We start from the raw sequence: 21,189 nt of genomic DNA, 5'->3' as shown, positions 1-21,189 counted from the left end.
GGACAGCTAGCAGTCTGTAGTAGGGCAGTATGTACGGTAGGAAAGCAGAGGGTATGAGACAGAGCAGTATGCGCAGGAAAGAAGTGCTGATGGTATCACTGCAGACAGTGCAGGGGAGGAGTGCAAAGGATATGACGACAGGCATGTGCACAAGCAGAAGGCTGAGACAATGCTAAAAGCAGAATAAAACAAATAGCTTCCAAACACAAACTAGGCACCTCATCACAACACTGAGGCCGATCATACAGGTAAGTGCTCCCATTTAGGACACAAACTTGGAAAGACCTATCTGACCCTGGTTAAAACTATGTGGTAAATAAATGTAAGCATGCAAATGTTTGTATGGAAAATACATTTTCAAATATGACCATTATCACTAGTCACTATTTAAGTACAATTAAAGATCACATCACATTTAAAGTGAACATGTGCTTTTCCAATGCAGGACGAAACAATGGGTTTGTGTTAGTCCCTTGCCAGCAGCATATACTTGTGTGTTCCAAGAATGCTCAAAGCTTCATCAAGTTATAGATTCATCAGGGCTATAGAACCTCCTACGACAACAGTGACACTTGGTGACAGGCCCTGATCAGTTACCCAAAGTTACATGTTCCTCTATACCCAGAATTGTCTTTGCTCTTGGCTACGGAGTGGTAAAGAAAAGGAGTATGTGCTGCCGGGGAGGGTGGAATAAAAGTGCATGTCCAGCAAAAATGTACTTACATTTTTGGATTAATGAGGAACGGTTACATCATGTCAGACTTTTACTGCTACCCAGGGCTCAGAGAGACTTGTCCTCACTTTCTAGTTCTACCCTGCTGTTTAAAATGTTTTACCAGACAGGAATTGAGGGAACTGTAATGCACACAGAAATAAATGATTTTCTTTAGTAAGGTAGGGGGAAGCTACAACCCCTCTCTGACTTTTTTTTCCCCGGCTTCAAATTTTCCCTTCACTTCCTGTCTGGTAAATCCGTTGTTGCCAGGACAAGAAACAAAAAGGAGAAATCTCACTAACTGAGCCCAAGTTATTACTATAAAAAAGTGGCAGGGTTTTTAATATCTCCACATGCTATCCTAAACTAGAAAAAAAAAATAATGTTTGGCTTGATATAGACTTTAAAGCAAATCTGCTAATTTGCTTTGCATGGCCAAAGCACAGGCTTTAACACGTACCCCACACACAGATTTTTTTTTCTAGATCAACATAAATTTACAAAACTACATAGATTGCCTGATGTGACATCATTTGAATGTTTTTTGTTGTTGTAAATAATTGTTTTTTTTTTGCTCTGACAAATCAAACTCTAAAATAAATTAATTGTGCATGGCCAGATATAAAAATACATGTAATTAAAGCGAATGTCATCAAATGACTACTTCTCATGGAAAAACTTTTGATTGGAAGTCCAAATACTTCTGCTACCCCCACCTCCAAACACCGCTTCAGATTCCCAGTGGAAGTATAGTCAAAAAACAATGCTTCTTGCATTATTGATCTCCTAGGCCCCTGTTGCACTCAGTGGCTCCTCCTACTGACTACATATCACAATTGGAAGTGGTAGTGAGCAGGGGCTAAAGGGAGGAACCACATCAGTGTCCTTCAATGCTGCAGTAAGGTCCACCTACTTCCTACACTGGGTAAGAAGAGGAAGGACCTAAAAAGTTACTGGACCAACTAAAGTATAGCAGTGACGGAAAGGAACAACTGAGCACCGCTGGGCGCATAAAAGATTGACATTCCTGTAAATTTCAGACTCAGCAGAATTTAGCAACAAGGAGGCATCTGACAGTGCTGGCAGAAGGAAATAACCCTTCTTTTGCAGGGTATTTGCCAAGATTTTTTTTTTCTTCCCGACAGGGTCACTGCAACCTGAAAAACTGATCTAAGGCTAGGCCTACTTAAAGTTTCTAAGTTTTTTTAAAAAAAAAATTTACATTTTAAATGGCTCATTAGGTAATTATATCTTTACTTGACTCATTTATTGTATTGGTGGGCTTAATACCAAGCTATGTATTCCCTGCATGCCCTACATATCCTGAGGTTGCTGTAATGCATGGAGCATGGCAGGAAGTTACACTCCGGTTGTAATAAAATCATCAATGATTTAACTGTACATACACAGGTTCCATGCGAATACAGATCACTTGTGGCAACCAGAAATTGGGTTGGGTCAGAAAAACACAGCAAATGAAAGCACCGATAAAAAGGCAGAGATTACTGCATATCAGAACTTTTGGTTGAACCCTGTGATAATCTCTGCATGCAGAATGTGAAGCATTGGCAGGCCTTTACTGGTCATGAGTTTGAAAGTTCTTCCTGAAATGATAACCAGGTGCTCCCGTTTACTGTCCAGGGTAGTGGATTTGCAAGTGGGGTGAAATAAAGCACATGCTAAAGTTTGTTGATCGCTAATTGCCCCAACCACCATCCCCCAATCATGGAAACTGGTAAGAATTGTAAAAAGGAGAGCGAATGATAAGCAGTTACATTTGTATACTGAGAAAAAACACACCAAATTTAAGTTGCAAAAAAGGTATAAAAACTAAACATGACCTTTAAACAAAATATGCATACAATGATTTACAACAAACAGATACAAATCGCAAATGTGCAAAATATATATATATATATATATAAAACATATACATACATATACACACACCTATCGGGAAACATTCAAAAGTGCTCCCTGTCTAGATAAACTACACTTGAAAAATTAAGGCAATACGTAGCCCCAAAAAAATGCACTCAGCTACTTTGTAGTGAACCCTTGACTGATGTCAGGTGGTTAGCTGCAATGGCACAGCCAAAATGTAACTAAGCTCCCTAAAAATAGAAAAAAATGCAGACTCAAATTGAGGGTAAGTGCCCTAAAGTATCTGAAAAGAAGTCAAAGGCAGAACATCCTAAATTGCAGTTCAGTAAAGCCCAAGGAAAATAAGATGCCATCAATTCTGAGCCTGTACTGTGGTGTGGGACGAATTGTGCAAGACATATGATACTAAACCCAGAGAAAGCTGCTTTGCAGACCCCACCTTCTAATGAGTTAATCTAAAGGTCACAGGCACGCAGGCATTTTATGTCATCTAAGGCCCCCTTTTCTGATTTGTACAATGCCACCGACCGAGAACGAAGTCAGAACGCTGAGCACATAGACAGTTTGGAAATAGGGCCGGAGCCGGCCGCTAACACGGCTCACGATCTGTAGAAGGGAGAGACGTACAAGGTCTAGCTAATCGTCTCGCTTCCCGTCGGCTCACATACTCCACATCCGTCCCTCTCCGCCCTCCTCCCTCTCCGCTTAGCTGCCCCGATCTCCGTTCCTTCTAGTACCTCGAGGATGTCTTCTAAAACATATGCTTCCATGTCGGCTGCCGTGTCTACCATGTTTTCTTATACAGCCATATCCATTACTGCACTATGATTAGATCAGTGCCAGCAGGAACCCTCCTCTGTCAGCGAGGGAAGAGGAAATGGAAGATTCTATTCTCGCCACACCGGAGCAGCGCTGCAGTTTCAGAGCAGGCCTCTACCAACACACAGGGGTGACTCACACAATCGGCTTTTAAAGCCACAGAGCTGTTTTTCGTTCCTATGAGCCGCATATATTTACAAGTCTCATTTAACCCTCGATGAATCGTGGACAATTACACAATAATGCCTTGAAACAACTGGAGAGCAAAGTCAAGGAACAGTCACCACTTTTCCATGACTAGACACAAAAAAAACTTCTTACAAACACGGATACACATCTAGTCCAGCCTATTAACATGGAGGAAGCTGCCAAATACCCTTCCGGTGTCAGGGAACAAGATCTTCTATATCTATAGCTCATAGTACATGACATACAGAAAGTGCCTTACAATTGTGTACATTCCCGTTACACTAGCTAGGTTCACAGGCTTTTCAGAGGGTGCTGGGCAGCTGTGATTACAGGCGCTCAGGAGACACACTATTAGGGGGAAATTACCAAAACTGCAGCAGTTGCTCATAGCAACCAATCAGCTTCTCCCTTTCATTTTCAAAGCTTAACTGAATAAACTGAAGAGAGGCCGATTGGTTGCCATGGGCAACTACTTCAGATTCTGTCTGCTCCAGCTTTAAATTCCCCACTGCCGTATTTTGTTTGATTTTTCTTTTTAAACCCAAATGGGATTTTGCATTTAAAAACAGCATCAAGTGAAAGTATGGTCCCACTGGCTGCAATGGTCATGTTTCCAAGCTGCACCGCCTGCCAAACACCACATGATGGATAACATTTGGCACGACCGCGAACAAAGCATTGCAGCATGTGTACAAATCCAAGTAGCCACCAAGTTAGGTTGTGGGTGCAGATCAAACCACATCCACCCATGTAAATGAAGGCTCACAGATAGCTAAAAGGGTCCTTGGTACTTATTCAAGAGGCAGAAATTGCTCATGGAACCCCTAGCAATCTCTGTTGGAACCCCCGGGTAAGCCCAGTCTGTTGAACTGTAACACACATTAAAGTGCATTGTTTTTACTGTTTAGAGCGGTCCGTACATATTCATACGGCCACACCAGTGGGAATGGAGCCTAAATCTTGTTCAACACAAGAATCATGCCATTAAAGCCGACGCTACACGCCACAATCCATTCTGTACAATTGCGTTAAATCTACCATCAACTATTTGACGCAAGTTCCTACCCAAACAATTTATTCCAATCAGGCAGAACCTCGGCATACACAGTTGTCAGTAGACCTCAACTAGATTATATAATCATATTGTAGGGTTTTGGCATGGTTACCTCTAGTGCCTTGGTTCTCAACTGGCTGGTGGGTCGTGACCCTGTGTTCAGTGGGTTGCTGCATGCTTTCCACTTTTTTTTTTTTGGCGAGAGACACCCCCCCACCCGCAGCACTGTCATTTGTACACAGCTATTCAAAATATGCTGCCCCGTGCCAAGTGTCTGCTTGAGGTGGGAATGGGGCTATGGCCGCGAGGGAGCTCCATCCATATGTGCGTATAGCTCCCTCACGTGTCCTGTAGAGGTGCCTGGACTGGAGTGATGTCACATTCTGGCTCCCGCCACCTCTACAGCTCACAGCCCCCACTGGACCCCAGGCTGAGGATCCACTCCAGTTCTTGTAAAGGTAGGGAGACTGGGTGGCCCTAAAAAAAAAAAAAAAAAAAAGTCTGCAAGTGTGTGATTGTGTCTGTGTTTTCTGAGAGCCCGTTCACACTAGTAGTGTTAAAATGTACCATGCAATCCCATCTACCGTGCATTCTAGTGTGGGAGGTGTGTTGAGTTGGCATTCAATTGAATGGTAGCCAAAACGCACCTCCCACCCACACCGGAATGTGCGGTACCCTAATGCTGTGCTTGGGTTGCGACTCAATGGCCAAGCACAAATGTGGGTCCTGAGGATACACAGGTTGAGAATCACTGATCTAGTGTATGGCATTGTCACCTTGCTTTAAAGGAGAACTATGAGGTGAGTGATTTCCACTCTGTCACATGTCGGCTCTATTGGAAGTGAGTGAACACATACAGTCGCTCGCTCGCATACTTCCCCCGATCGTCTCCCAGCAGTGACCGGTGACTGTTAGTCACGGCTCCCCGCAGGGATTCCCCCCTCCCCAGCATTAACTGGAGGAACATACGGGGGAGGGGTTGGGCACAGCTGGCTCTGCCTCTAGGTAGGCAGAGCCCGCTGTCAACTAGCCAGCTGGGTGGGTGGATCTCCAAGTTGTCAGGATCCGTCCTACCTGCAGTGCTCTCAGTATATAGAGGGCAATAGCTCGCTATATACTGAGCTTTGGGTCATGGGCGGATGTTGGTATATGTCCTCCCGTGACACTTACGACAACTATGAGATTAAAGAGTTACCCCATAGTTCTTCAGATTAATACAAACAAAGCACATTATTGCAGCATTGTAATCAATCTACCACATCATTTGTACACAGTGTAAGTACTTTTACTTGGTATTCCCAGTACAGCAGAGCTCAGACCGAGTGGAAGCAGCACAAGGGGCCAATCAGGTGCACTCCATGTGCTTAACAGGGGACAGGCTGATAGCAGGAAAGAAAAGAGCGAGAGAGAAAGAGATGAACTCATCCGTCTACTGCTTCTCCTTGAATGTCCAGTTGTTGTATTACCTAATTGCAGACTGTTAGAGTTGTGTAAATCTCAGGACTGGAAGGACAGGAATACAAATCCTCTGGCAGGTAAAACATCTCCACAATATGAATTTTACCAGCGTATTTGAGGCTTTGTGAAGTTCAGCATTAATGCACCATTTCACAGCAATAACGTTTTAACCACTCTACACACCAGCATTATGTCTTCACTTTTTTTTAGCACATGTGGGACTTGATAGTTTAAAAAAATATCCTGAATATATTTTTATAACGCGGTACAATACTCTACTACTTTATTAGTCAGAGAAACAAACAATTCAGTTTTAGTTTGCCTAATGCTTAAAGTTTTTTGTGTATTAAATATTACTTCAAATATTTTCTCTAATTTATTCCATTTATCCTGACAACAGGGACACCAAATAAGTGTAGGTTTTGATACATACGTCAGCACTGTATGGTAGATAAACAAATGCATACATTTCTTTAAAAAAAGGCATTTTCTAATCCAATGGCTGTAATTAATTGAAGTTTGTAGAATCATTGTAAAAATGAAAAAGGATTAATCATAGTGCAATAATAGATATGGCTGTTTAAGCCATCCTGAATGAGTTAAGAATAAGATTCCATAGACTTAAAGAAGAACTATGTGGTGAGTGAAAATCACTCAACCTCATAGTTCGAGCCGACGTGTGACAATGAGACTGTCACACGTCGGCTCAATAGATCGGGAAGTGAGCGAACACATACCGTTGCTTGCTCACTTCTCGATCATGTCCCTGTAGAGAGCTGACTGTTACTCATGGCTCCCTGTAGGGATTCCCCCCCCCCGCTCTGATCCTCCAGCGTTGACTGGCGGAACGAACGGGGGAGGGGGCGGGCACAGCTGGCTCTGCCTCTGGATAGGCAGAGCCAGCTGTCACTCACGCAGCTGGGTGGATCTCGACAGTAATAGCTGGGGCGGTCTCAGTATACCGTGAGCTGTAGCTCGCGATATACTGAGCTTTATGTCACGGGAGGACGCTAGTTTATGTCCTCACGTGACCCTTAGGAGAACTATGGGGAAAAGCACTTACCCCATAGTTCTCCTTTAATGAACATAATTTCTAGGCATAAACTTAATTTATGCCTAGAAATTATGGGGGGACTTAAAAAAAATGTTTTCTTTTTTAATTTTTTTATGCTTCTTTATTTTTTTTATAATTCTTTAATTTTAGTATTACTTTTTTTTTTATGCACAGCTTTATTGCTATTACATGGGGGGCTAAAAAGCCCCCTATGTAATAGCCAATTTACATGACAGGTCCTCTTTATGGAGACATTAGGGGTCTCCAAACCCCTAATGTCACCAAGGACCCCCAGAGAAGCTGATGAAGCAGAGATCCGCTTCATCAGCTTCTGTAGCTGGAGAGTGACACTGAATGCAGGAAGTGATGTGATATACATCACTTCCTGCATTCCGGGACTGGAGAGTAGATCAAAAGGAGATCGTGTACTAAACTCCCTTTGATCTCCTGTCACAGAGCCGTGACGGTCCCGGCCGCATCGGGCACAGCGGATCTCGGGACCGGCAACGGCAGTGACAGCTGCTAATACAAGCGTCTCTAGAGACACTTGATCGCTTGAATGTAAAGCTCCCGGCCGGCCGTGTAATTACAACGGCCAGCCGGGAAGCTGCTCGTCGGGCTCCACAGTCCTCTTGTCGCGGATTTTTCAAGCCCTGTAAATAGGTGACTCAATAAAATCCGTTACAGCTCATCAATTTTGAGTAAATTATCTAGTATAGCCAAGACCCAACAGGCATGCAGGTTTACTTTATATTCTATATGAATAAAAAACCTGTCTGAATCTAGCATCAGAGGAGACTAAAATATATGTATGAATGTACGAACAGAAGAGCAAGTGGCAGCCTTACATATCTGGTAAAGCTGCATGATGGCAAAATGCACTCAGATTTAGTAGAATGCATCTTGGTCGATAGGGTGGAACCCAAATTTTGAGACAATAAGCTTAAATGATGGTCTCTCTGAGCCACATAGAGATGGTGGAACGAGAAGCCAATACACCCATTTCACCGCCATTCAGGGTGATAATAGGGATTCAGTCTTTCTGAAAGAAGCAGTGTAAAATCATAACCACATTCAAGCAATGGAGGCAAATATCCATTTGTTGAACTGGAGCCAAACAGTGGGACAGAAGAACAATGTCCTGGCAAAGGTGAAAGGCAGAAACTACCTTAGTTAAGAAGGAAGTCCTGGGCCTCAACACAACCTTGCCCCTGTGCAAACCAAAAAGCCCTTGCAGAAGTGAGGGCTGCAAATAAAAACAAATGTGGGTTAAAAGCACAGAAAAGGAATGTCTAATGGGTTCAAAGAAGTTCCTGAACTAGAAACAGATTCAGGTCCAACAGAGTCACTGGGGAACAGATGGAGGCGCGACAAGGGAGACCCCCACTGCACAAAGGTTGTAATCAAGAAGCGAGAGGCTAATCATCTCTGAAACTGGATAGGAAAGGCAGAAACTTGACCCTTTATAATGCAGGAGAGCCAACCGCTGGTCCAGACCCAGCAAGAGGAAATAAGATTTGTCCTACGCAGAAACTCCTGGGGTGAAAATCCCAACACATACATTAAGTGTAGCATGCCTTCCATATACCATAATCTTGTGGGAAGTAGACTTGCTAGCCTTGAGCATAAAAGCAATCACAGACTCAATTGTTCCTGTTCCCCAGGAGCTGGGCTATAACAACCATGCCAATAAACCCAGAAATTGTCAAGCGGGGTGGCAAATAAGTGCTTGGGACAGCACATTCTGACAATCTGGCAAACCTTACTGGGTCAGGGTACTACATCCACCTTGGACAGGCCGAAACAGCAAGGATCACCTCTCTATCTCAATCCTGTGAAACAGGCTGGGATGTTGTTTTAGGGAAGGAAAGACACAGATCAGTGTGTACAGATCCCATGGAGCCACAAGGGCATCCACCGCTTCCGCAAGAGGATGTCTGTAGCTGGAGACAAACCTGTCCAGTTTGTTGTTGAACCTGAAGGTCAGAAAGGTCACACCCTGCACCCCCCACCTATGACAAAGGTTCTGAAACACATCCAGGTGTAGGGACCACCCCTCCAGGTCATCTGCAACTCCAGAATGATGATTGGAAGAGGAGACTTCCACGAAAAAGCCCCCTTCACCAAAAGGGTGCCCAGGACTCATCCCCAGCCTGACATGCATCCTGGGGATCCTCCAAAAAGGTAGAAAGGAAGGACGTTTGCGCCACCAAGGTCAGTCCAGAGATCAATTAATATGTACCACGATGACAACATGTTGTGTTGCAGAAGTCTGAAGTGATACTGGGCAAATATAACTTCCTCAAAGGCGGCAACCATTAAGTCTAGGACTCTCATGCAAAAGCGGAGACCCAGATAATCCAACAATAAGCTGTTTCCAGCAAAGATTTCCTTTTCTTCAGAAGGTTTAGGATCCATCCAAACCACTAACATCTGGACCGTTAAAGACATGTTGTTTAACAGAGCCCACACAAACTGCTTCCTCAGGAGGCTATCAACATCCTCTCACACTGAGGATGTCAGTCAAGCACTGGAGAGGGGTATTTACCAATCAGAGAGAGTAAAGACTCTTGCAACCAGTGGCATCATTATTATTATTATCAAAAGCCAGTTCAAAGAAACATTGTCCCTCGAAGGACATGCAGATCAAACACTTCTTGCACAAAAGGTTCGGCAGTCAAGCACTTTAGCCAGAGTACCCTTTGCATATGAACAAACATGAGACAAGCAAAAAATTAGATTATGGGCTTTAAGCAAATCATCACCGCTGAAATGTAATGATACATCTATCTGCTCAACACATTAAACAAGTAAGGGATCAACCACGGCAGTGATAGGATCTCAGTGAAGGGATTTTGATCAAACAGTTTGACAAAACAAGTTGACAGCCAGCATCAGGTTAGGGCAGGACCTGCCAGAAAGAAGAGAACTCTACAAAGGGCTTCCAGCTGCTTGGATCCTTGAAGACTGCATGCATACTCCATTGGTATAGTAGGTGTCTTGTTAAGAAAAGACACGGCTGAATCCAGAATGTGAATGGATCATTTCTGTTCAAAATCTTTGCCAAACGGATAAAAAGCTAATAAGGCTTTTGTGGGGCATAACTCATCCATACGTTTCCGAAATATTTGGATAAGCAGGTGTAAAGTGAAAGTCTTAAGGTGCCCATACACTGCACGATTATCGTACGATAATCGCAAAGTGTATGGAAGGCGTGCGACCGTTTCTACTGTTAGGTTGCACGTCTTCCGTCGAACAAGCAGGCTGGAAAACCCGCCGGGAATCGTACGATTCTCGGCGAGTTATTGGCCTGCTTGTTCGGCAACTGCTGAACGAGCGGGTGTGCGCACGCCCGTTTGCAGTCATCGGAAGCCCGCCCCTCAGGGGGGTGGGCTTGCGATGATCGCAAGTGCGATCTGCCTGTCCAAGATGGGCAGATTGTACGTTTTTTTTATTACTTTACAACCCTCGCAAGACAAAAGTCTTGCGAGGGTTGTAAAGTGTATGGCCATCTTTAGACATTTTGAACAACCCAAGGCTGGAGACAGCACTGGTAAAGACAACAGGCTGATTCTCTAGTTTCAGAGTGGTGTGCAATATATCAATCAGAGCAAAACAGTCTCCTTTAATTTGGTAGTAATAGCAGCAGATTGCAACTCGTCAGTCAAGCACTGGAGAGACTCCGAATCAGTCACTGTGGCTAATTGCTTAGTAGCCATTTAGGACCATGGTCAAATCAGCTATAGAATCTGCAAGAAAAGGGCATGGGAGTACGTTTGTGGTCTCTGCGATCAGAGTCAGCAAAAACTTAGGAGATTTGAGCCATAAAGTCTTGCATGACCGTGGTAAACACCTCAGCCGAAAGGGTCCAGAGACACCTGATGAAGTTCAAGAGGACAGAATGAACTCTAAAAAGCAGAAGGCAACATTGCTTTGGGGCTGTTTGCAGCATCCCTACTGATGGGTGTTAACGTCTCAAGCCTGGAGTTGTTAGCAGAAAGTGATTTGGGGGCCATTCAGAAACAGAGGGGTGAGCAACGCAAACAATACAAATTCAACCACAAGAAACTAAAGTTCAGCCAAACAAAGGAGAGCAAAGAGCTGTGTGCACCACCTTACAACCAAAACTGGCATATCCACCTTGTAACAGAGTGTCCCAAGGCACATGTTGCAGCCTTACAGGCCTGAGACACAGAAGCATGATGACAAAATGCCCAATGATGCAGTCACTGTCCTGCCTAGACACAGACAGGGAAGAGGAGAACCTTTTCTATTATCTTCTAAGCCAGAACAACAGTTTGGTGAATCCAGCTGGAAATACTGGAGCGGAAACCCAAAACCCCTTTTTTGGGACCTTCTTTATTTATAAAAAAAAAAAAAAAAGAAGGGGAGTTCAATTTTCTAATCAGAGCTGTAGCATAACAGCCCTAACCACATCTAAGAAGTGGATGAGCTGGATACAAAGGTAAAAATTCTTAAGGCCTTGTTCACACCAAGCGCGGAGCAGCAGACCGGATCAAAACTGCGTCCAATGTATTCCAAGGGTATTTTTTGCTCCAGTTTACATCGCAGCGTGCAGTTCCAGAGCAGGTGAAAAAACTGCAGCAGGCCCTATTTTACCAGCTCTGGATCTGCAAACGCATCAAAAACGCATGCAAATGCCTGGAACGCACTGAAAGCCCATTTTAAACTTAGTCAAAAACGCATCTAAAAGACTAGCGTGCGTATGCAGAAACCTGACCGGATCTGCTCTGCATTTGGTGTGAACAAGGCCTAATTCAAATGGAACTAGAAACCACCTTGGGAAAAAGGAAGGTGTCTGACTAAACACAAACCTATTGCTGTAAAGAACTAGAAGAGGTTCCTTACAGGACAGGGCAGCCAGAAATCTCCCTTGCTGGTGTAATTGCCACAAGGAAGGCCACCTTGTGAGAGAGGGGACAAGAAAATATTCCTGATAGGGCTGCAACAACTAATCGACATAATCGATTATAATCGATTATTGAAAAAGTTGTCAACTTTTCCAATAATCGATTAATCGGCTTCCGATCAGTTGGCCCTGTTCACAGCTCCACACGCTGTGCGCCGCACCTCCTCCCCACTTCACGCTCGCTGCTGCCAGACCCGCTCGCATTCACGCTCCACATGCCGCACCTCCTTCCCGCCTCACATTTCCTGCCCATCCACGATCGGCAAGGGACGCGGGGAGATGTAGTAAGGAGGAGCAGGTGTGGGGGGATGACAGCCGCTGATAGACAGGTCCGATCTCAGAAGCACGTTGCTGGAAGACTGCTCAGGTAAGCCTGCACTTTCCCACACATGGTACTCTATAATGTATTGCTGGGATTTGTATTTCTCTATAGCTGATGGTACATTGTGCTGTATACTATACTATACAGCACAATGTACCATCAGCTATAGAGGAATACAAATCCCAGCAATACATTATACACTGTATGTATAATGTATTGCTGGGATTTGTTGTACTCCTCTGTAGTTGGTGATATTCTGCATTGCGCTGTATAGAGGACTACAAGTCACAGCAATAATACATTATACAGCGCAATGCGGAATACCAGCAGCTATAGAGCACTACAACAAATCCCAGCAATAATACATTATAAAGTGGTACAATGCTAAATACCACCAGCTATACAGGACTACAAAACCCAGCAATAGTACATTATACAGCGCAATGCAGAATACCGCCAGCTATTATGTACTATTGCTGCGATTTGTTGTATTCCTCTATAGCTGGTGGTATTCTGCATTGAGCTGTATAATGTACTATTGCTGGGTTTTGTAGTCCTCTATAGCCGGTGCCATTCTGCATTCATTGCTGTATAATTTTACACTTTCCATTTCACTATATTGCACACCACACTATCTTTTTTTTCTTTTTTACTTCCACCGCTCCAAGCTTGCTCCTGTGATGGACTACAACCTCAATACAAACTAGTAGTCCTATCACTGGAGCCATTTTTTAAACTTTATTTTATTGTTTATGCGATTAACCGATTAATTGAACCTAATAATCGGCTAACTAATCGATTTTGAAAATAATCGTTAGCTGCAGCTCTAATTCCTGATCAACTCAAAGGTTTGCGGTTGCCAGAGGACTGACAAGACCAAGTTCAGATCCTGTAGGTGAACAGGAGCAATATAAGTGACTATTTGAACAAAGAAAGGATTAGTGAGTGGGTCGCCAAAGGCCTCCAAACAACTGTGGCCAAAACTGACCCCTGAGGTATATTTTATGTTCCACTCCTGCCTGAAACCGCCTAGCTTAAAGCGATATTAAATTCAAAAGGATTTTAAGTTATTTCAAATGCTGATGAAATCACTTACAATGGATGCTGCTCCTTGATGCTTAAATGTTCTACTTTCCTGCAAAATCAGCGGGATGCCCCTAAGCTTCTTGCATTCGTCCTAGTGGCTGGCGTATGTCACTGCCATGACATCACAATGAATGACCTAACAGATGCAAGGTTCAATGAAGATGGTCAAGGTGAAAACACTCCAAATTCCAAGAAATGGATTTTAAGACTTTTATTCTTTGGCAACCAACAGCCCTGCACTGGCAGGGTGTCTAGCACTCCTCCCCAGCACAGACGAATGGAGTCTATCTTCACGATCTTCCACAGAAGCAGGTAAAGTATTTGCCTTCTGTTACAGCTGGAAACACTATCCACCACAATAGGTATTACTTGGCACAAGGCCCCAACTGAATCTCCATGTCCAAGCACAAATCAAGGGCATTGGAAGCCTTTAAATCCACAATGAGACACAAGCCTCTTCTTTGTTGGGGAAACCTGTCAAAATCTTTCCTAAAAGAAAACAGGGTCATCTGTGAAGGGAAGATACAGCAAAACCTTTTTGTTCTTCAATCCAGCACTTAAGCCAAGTGGCCATTACAGGGGTGTAACCAACTAATCGATGAGAATAGTTGTCAACTATTCTCATTATAGATTAGTTAGTTGGATCCTCTAGCTCTCTCCTCCACGCTGGGAGGATGGCACAGTAAGCAGTGGGCGGGTGCAATACCCAGCCTGCTATTGGCTATCGCAATTTGAAATGGCCAATAGCAGGCTGGATATTGCACGAGCTCACTACCTGCTGTATTTACATTCAGCTGCCATCTGCAGAATCTTGTCACTTGCAGCTGTCATTTCCTGGCTGAAGCTATTGAAGCGCCATGAGCGCACAATACAATTATTTAAAAAAAAGAAAATTATAAAAAATTAATTTTCCATTTCAGCCCGACAAATTCTGCTGAGAGAGGTGCATTAATTTCAATGGCACCCCAAACGTGCCTCCCACCCACAGTGTGATCGCCCGCACTGGAACCCACAGTACCGCAATGCAATGCATTCAAGTGCAGTGTGATTGCAAAAAAAAAATGCATGCAGTTTTATTCTGCAGTAAACTTTAAGTTTGTAACACTGCATTTGGGTATCTTTTTTTAAATTAATTTAAAATGGTATTTAATTTTTTTATCCAAATAATCAAAAAAATAAAAAATCGACCAACTAATCAATTATGAAAATAATCAATCATTAGTTGCAGCCCTAGATCAGGCAACTGGAAATGTTGGCTGAAGAGCCACAGTAGCTACTCAAGGTGCAAGTGGACTTTCCATGTGTGCAAGAGGCCCACAACAAAGCAAACATTTATTTTTGATAAGATTTCAGCTTGAGTAAAGACACAACTGAAGACCAGAACAGAGTACAGATTTGGAAGGGTGGGGGAGACAGTACTGTGATAGAAAACGGCAGCCCCTGCACACGTTTAAAGTGACATTAAAGTCAAAACATTTTTTCCCTCCCCCAATGTTAATGTCAGCACTTACCTTAAATGATGTCTCTTAATCCGATCTTCTTTCCTGTCCTTTTCAGCCTTCTCTCCATCGCTGCGGCGGGGTGTCCGATCCAGCGCTGACTCCTCTGTCCTTGCTGGCACTTTCCGATCCCACGGTGTCTGCATGCGGGTGCACGCGTCCATAGACTTACCTTGCGTCTCTCCTCGTCTCCCGGCCCGAAAATCCAAACTGCGCTTGCTAGCAGTAGATTTATGCAAAAAAAAAAAACGGAGGGTTAAGAAACCCTTTAAGTGGCTGTGATCTCTTCTTTTGTTAGGAGTCTGAATCTGCTTCCCCAATTATTATAGAAGTGCCATTCAGCACAGAAATGTATTGTTCCATTATAGACATCAAATCAAAAAGGGTTATCTGTCAGGTGCCTTCCTTGTTCTCTTTCCTGGTGTGCAGTCATATTGCTCTATACTGTGCAAACTGTCTATATGTAAACAAAGCAATGTTTAAACTACTCCTGGCCTATGGCAACAGCTCTCAAAGTACAATAAAAGAAAAATGAAGATGTTATATTTGCCTGGTTGGCCTTGGATATATTAAAAGAGATTTCAGCACAAAGTGGTGATAAAACGTGAACTTTATCACATAACGTCTAAGCAGTAGTAGAGTATTGTAATGAGTTAGCTACTGATAAATACAGAAAGTGTGGATCTCAAGTAGTACCCTTTATGGTTTACTTAAAACGATATTAAAACGCAGGAGTTCAATCTTAATACATTCCAGTACCTTAACTATTAATCAAAAATGTACCTTATGTGTGCATCGCTCGGCTGTAGAACATCAAATCATCTCTGAATTCATGCTGACACTGTCCTTCCTTCTGGAGGGTGACTACTTTTTCTTCCCATGGTCACTGTGTTTTGTAAAGTAGCCACTACTCCAAGCTCGCTCCTGTGATGGACTACCATCTCATGTTGTTTACCAATTTGTATTGAGATCAATGCCAAACAGCAGTGAGCTTGGAACCACCAGAAGGAAGGACTGTGTCAGAACCAATTCAGAGATGATTTGAGGATCTACAGCTGAGTGATGCACAAGGAAAGTACAGTTTTGTTAATAGTTAGGCTACTTGAATGGATTTTTAAGATTTAACTTCTGAGTTTAGTGTCACTTTAAGGTATTAAAGAGGCAAACTTTCTGAATAACCTAGAACCCTTCCCCAGGCTTTACACAAAATGCATTAATACCCGAGGAAGGAATCCACGTTATCCCAAAAGCTTGCATCTTTAATAACATAATAGTATTAAACTCTCAAAAACGTTTTTCAGTAATGAATACAGATCAAAGAAATATACATTGGCCAGCAAAGAATTGCTTTACATTTTTGCCCAAACACTTACAATCATCATGTTTCTGAACAGCTGCTTTCAAGTCTCTCAGCTCAGCTTCCCTGAACTTTGTGTCAAGTACAACATCACAAAGGACAGTGCAGACTCCAGCAACTGTTCATCTACTAGCTTAGAGAAGGGAGGGGAGGAGGCCAGGGAGGAGGGAAGTAGCTTGATTTGCTGTGCCTGTGTGTTTGTGGAGACATGCACAGCTTACTAGCACACACAAGGGTGGCTGCATAGCACTCTGAGAAAGGAGACACTCTAAAGCAGGATATCAGGACCAGTGCTCAGGGGACCAGCTGATTCTGCAGGAAACTAACATTTTTAAACATCAAGATGCAGCATTCGTTCTAAGTGATTTAATCAGCAATTAAAATAGCTGAATTTTTTTTTTACTTGAATATCACTTTTAGTTAGCCAATTAAAGGTATTATTTAAACGCCAAGCTTTCTAGATACTCTCTACCAAATTTTAGCAATGCTTGCATATCCATTGCCTACCAAAATATTAAAGACAAAACTTTGTACTGTATTAGGAACCACACATTTAGGTTCCAGAAACACCTATAAATTACTATTGCAATGGAATAGAACCACAGGCACATGGGTTAAGGCAGGTCTCGACAAATCCCAGGTGCTAGGTCGCCATGGCGACTAAAAATTGCATCCTGGCGGTTGGGCTTTTGTCAGCCAGTTCACTGTCCTCCTCCACCACCTATGCCGCCATAATTAGCTATGCTCTTCTGTCGTCCTCCCCGCTGGGAGCCGGCTGCAGTAGTCTGTGGTCCCTTCACTCACCGCTGCTCTTCACGCCTGTGTCGGAAGCCGGGATCAGACCGCTCCAGCCTACGCCCAGCGTGTAGGAGAGATCGCTGTCAGTTGCTGTGCTGTTTGCACCTCTGCCTTCCAGCTGCCCTTCTTCCCCCACTGCACCTCTTCCCATTCAGGGGCTCCCAGCTGCTGGATGAGATACTTGTCACCAGTAGGGCTGAAACCAACTAAATTGCTTAATTGATAATCGATTATGAGAATAGTTGTCAACCATTCTCATCGATTAGTTGGTTGGATCCCCTAGCTCTCTTCTCCATGCTGGCAGAAAAGCAGAGCAATTTGAAATGGCCAATAGCGGGCTGGCTATTGCACCAGCCCACTACCTGCTGTAGTTACATTCAGCTGCTGTCTGCGGAATCTTGCCACTGGCAGCTGTCATTCCCTGGCTGAAGATATTTAAGCACCATGTGCGCACAATACAATTATTGAAAAATAAATTCTAAAAAGGTGGGGGAAAAAAAGACTTTCGGTTTCAGGCTGACAAATTCTGCTGCAGGAGGTGCTTTGCAGTGCCATTCATTTCATTGACACCCCAAACGCGCCTCCCACCTACAGTGTGATCGCCCTCACTGGAATGCACGGTACCACAATGCTGTGCAGTGTGACTGCAAAAAATTGCGCATGCAATTTTATTCTGAAGTAAACTTAGTTTGTAACACTGCATTTGTGTATTTTATGGTAAATTAAGGATGCTATTTTTTTTTTTTTTATCCGATTAAATCGAGAGAAAAAATTAAAATGTCAAATAAGCGATTATGAAAATAAGCCGGTGACAAGTGTCCCATCCAGCGGCTGGGAGCAATAGCCAGCCTATTGGTTATTTTAAAATGAACTATATCTCCTTCAGGTCCCTCCTCTGCTGTTTGACAGCAGAGAGTGAAATATTCAATATCAGGCTGGATATATCTCCCAGCCACTGCCTTCTGTGTTTATATTTAGCTGCCTCAGCAGGCAACGGTCATCCCAGTGAAGTGGAAATGTGACACTTGGGGTCTAATAGACCCTAATATGCCGAGAGAACCTGTCATCTACAAAGTGCTATTACAAAGGAGGATTGCGAGACCCCCTATAGATCTATATCTATATATTAGGGTTGCACAGATACCAAGTACAGTACTCGGTACAAGTACGAGTACATGTACCGATACTTTTGAGCTCCAAGACTACACTAGAGAAAAATTAAAAAATTAGGAGGCAGCTGTAATTTGTAAGGCGCACACAGAGCTCCTGGGATTTGTACATCTCTGTTTTAATGTATGATTTAGTTTTTATAAATATAAATAAAAGGGATGCACATATACCAGTTTTGCTATATATATAGTCCCTCGCCCCTGCGAATGTGCACATGAAAAAAAGCAGAAAAAAAACCCCGACTCCCCAACTTTTTTTGCTGGCTCCTAGATTCACGAGAAATTTGTCAAGCCCTGGGTTAAGGTTCACGTGAGTCAATGAATCATCATCTTCATCAAGCCCATACTGGATCTAAAAAAGATACTGTTCACAAACCACCCATTGTTGTCACATGAGAAAATGTAATAAGAAATGTGTAAATCAGGCAACCAGTTTAAGACAGCTGTAACTTAACAATGGGTTTGCAACATTTTCTTTTCTGTGACACTCCTGGAACATTTTGTAACCTGAGGGTTCAGGGATACAGCAATGCAAGAACAGCTGCGAAACAAAAAAAAGGGAATTAATATACTGAATACTTTTTTGAATCAATACATGTACCGTATTACCCACATACATTTAAAAGGATACCATAGTGGTCCTTTTATTTGAAGGCTTCACATACTTTTTCTATCAATAGCCCCAATAATATAATTTGTTAAATAATGAAACGAAGATGTACAATTTGTGTGTGTTTGTTATCACGTATATGAAAAGAAGATTATGTCATGAATAAATTCAGAGAAGTCACACATTTTTTTATTTTCCATGCAGACCAAGATGTCCAGCAAAATGTAACACTGCCAAGTGTGATGAGGCAGTTGCAGCACCAGTTAAAAAATAAATATAATCTTTGTGAATTAAAGGTCTGCATGTAAATGCAGAGAAAAAAAAAATATAAAAATCTAGGTACGTTAAAAAAAAAAAAAGTTCTATACCTGGGGTACTAAATGAAAATTCAAAGAGGTCCGGATCCCATGTCTCCTCAATACTCCCTTACAATAGTGTTCCCTATCAGAGCACCTCCCTACATTATTTCCCCCTCGTCAGCATGCCCTCTTACATTAGTGTTGCCAATCAGCGTGCCCCCTTACATTAGTTGTCTCCAGCAAAGTACCCCCTCACAGTAGATGTTCCCATGCCTTTCATTATTAATAGCTCTCAAAATTCAGCTTTCCCCCCTAAATTGGTTGTTCCCTTTTAAATTACACTGTCTCCACATACCAGCAGGCAGAGGGAGGCAGAGTAGGCTGAAGGTAATGCTGGGAGCAGGGCAAGTGAGGCGCTGGTTGCTAGGACCGCCGGTGGTCCTAGCATCCAATGACTGCAGAGGAGGGAGACCTACTCTGGGATATTAATGCCCGTGGATTGAGCCACCAATGACTGGCCATTGAGCCAGGCAATGACTGGCCATTGATGCGCTGGCCACTATCAGTCAGCCAGTGCAGGTGAAGCAAATGTCCCTCTGCTTTGCAGTCATTGGTTGCTAGGACCACTGCTGGGGGCGGCCACACAATTGGTGACACTGGTTACTAGAAACGCTGGATGGTCCTATCAACATGCGGGACCTGCGCCGGGTTATGACTGGCAGTGGATGTACTGGCCTCGGACACCAGTGCATTCACTATCAGCCAGACATACGGTAACTCAGCACGGGGCGCGTTTGCTGTCCAGACAGATCCAGCGCTCCATCCGCCATTTAGTGGCCCATGTTCTGTATTACTGTTGAATGCAAAAACCACATAATGTTGTCAGTATAAAGTCATTTTCACAATCATACCCCAAAAGAAGCTGATGAAGCAGAGATCTGCTTCATCAGCTTCTTTTCTCTGGCTATAGCAGCCAGATGACTGACAGGTGAATGCGGAAGTGATGTAATACACATCACGTCTGCATTCACAGCCCGGACGGAGATCAGCAAGGGGCTGAACTCCCGTCCTCCTCCTCCTGACGCCCTCCGAGCCAATCCCGGGCCGCAGATGGGGCAGCGGATCCCGGGATTCAAGGTGAGGGTCGGGGGAAAAAAAATATAGACGATCGGCGGGCTATGGAGCCACCGATCGTCTATATGTGAAACACCCGGTAACGGGTGTGTGCAATGGTCGGGTCTTTTCTGCCCGTGCGTGCCCGCTAGGGGGCGCGCGCAAGCAGAAAAAAAATGCCGTCTGGAGACGGCAACCCGCCAATGCTGCAGTGCCGTCCGTCCGTTTTTTTCCACGGGCGGACGGCAAGTGGTTAAATAATCACTGTCAAATAAAATATCAAAACAAAAAAATCTCCGATAAAGAAAGAGATGTTAAAACCACACTCCAGACAGAATAACAATTTACACTGTACAGTGTGTGTACATTTTCATTTAAAAGCCAGGTTTTCTATGCAGAGGGGGCAGCTGCAAAGTAGAAACATCTTACCTTGCAGCATGTCGCCCCATGCACAGGATGCCTAGCTTCTGGGCACTGAAGATATGACCGGAGTGCTGTACCGCTCAAGACACGTCGCTCCCTCTCTTCAGTGCCCAGAAGCGGTGTCCTGCAAGAGAAGATCTTTCTGCTTTGCAGCTGTCCTCTGCACATAACACCCAGCATTTTAATAATAATTTTCACATCCAGTATGGGTGTTTAAATTATCATTCTGGCTGAAGCGTGGCTTTAAACTTACAGTACCTGGTCTGGTGACTGGTCATAGATTGCTCTCCCAAACTGTATATTTACCTACAGAATCTTCACATCTGACACCCTTCCAGATGTGTTGGATGTCTGTGTAACACCCTCCCCCCATGTGTGTTCTGTGGTTCCTTATGTGGACACCTACATCA

The 21,189-nt window shown here is 43.6% G+C and overlaps 1 protein-coding gene across 5 annotated transcripts in view; it reads right to left on the bottom strand.

The window, feature by feature from the left end:
• ANKRD17 (ankyrin repeat domain 17) overlaps positions 1 to 21,189 on the bottom strand; it is a 111,532-nt gene that overhangs the window by 74,696 nt on the left and 15,647 nt on the right. The window contains exon 1 of one of the 5 annotated variants that reach the window (XM_018565999.1): positions 3,337 to 3,485. The exons of the other annotated variants lie outside the window; for them this stretch is intronic. Coding sequence (XP_018421501.1) covers positions 3,337 to 3,390 — 54 coding nt within the window. The 5' untranslated portion in view covers positions 3,391 to 3,485. Of the gene's footprint in view, positions 1 to 3,336; positions 3,486 to 21,189 lie in introns of those variants that run through there. 5 annotated transcript variants of the gene reach the window in all.

Source organism: Nanorana parkeri, unplaced genomic scaffold (assembly GCF_000935625.1).
Source record: "Nanorana parkeri isolate BGI_ZX_2015 unplaced genomic scaffold, ASM93562v1 scaffold906, whole genome shotgun sequence".
Taxonomy (NCBI): domain Eukaryota; kingdom Metazoa; phylum Chordata; class Amphibia; order Anura; family Dicroglossidae; genus Nanorana; species Nanorana parkeri.
Note: the sequence above shows the minus strand (reverse complement) of the source record. Positions and strands in the feature narration are given on the sequence as shown.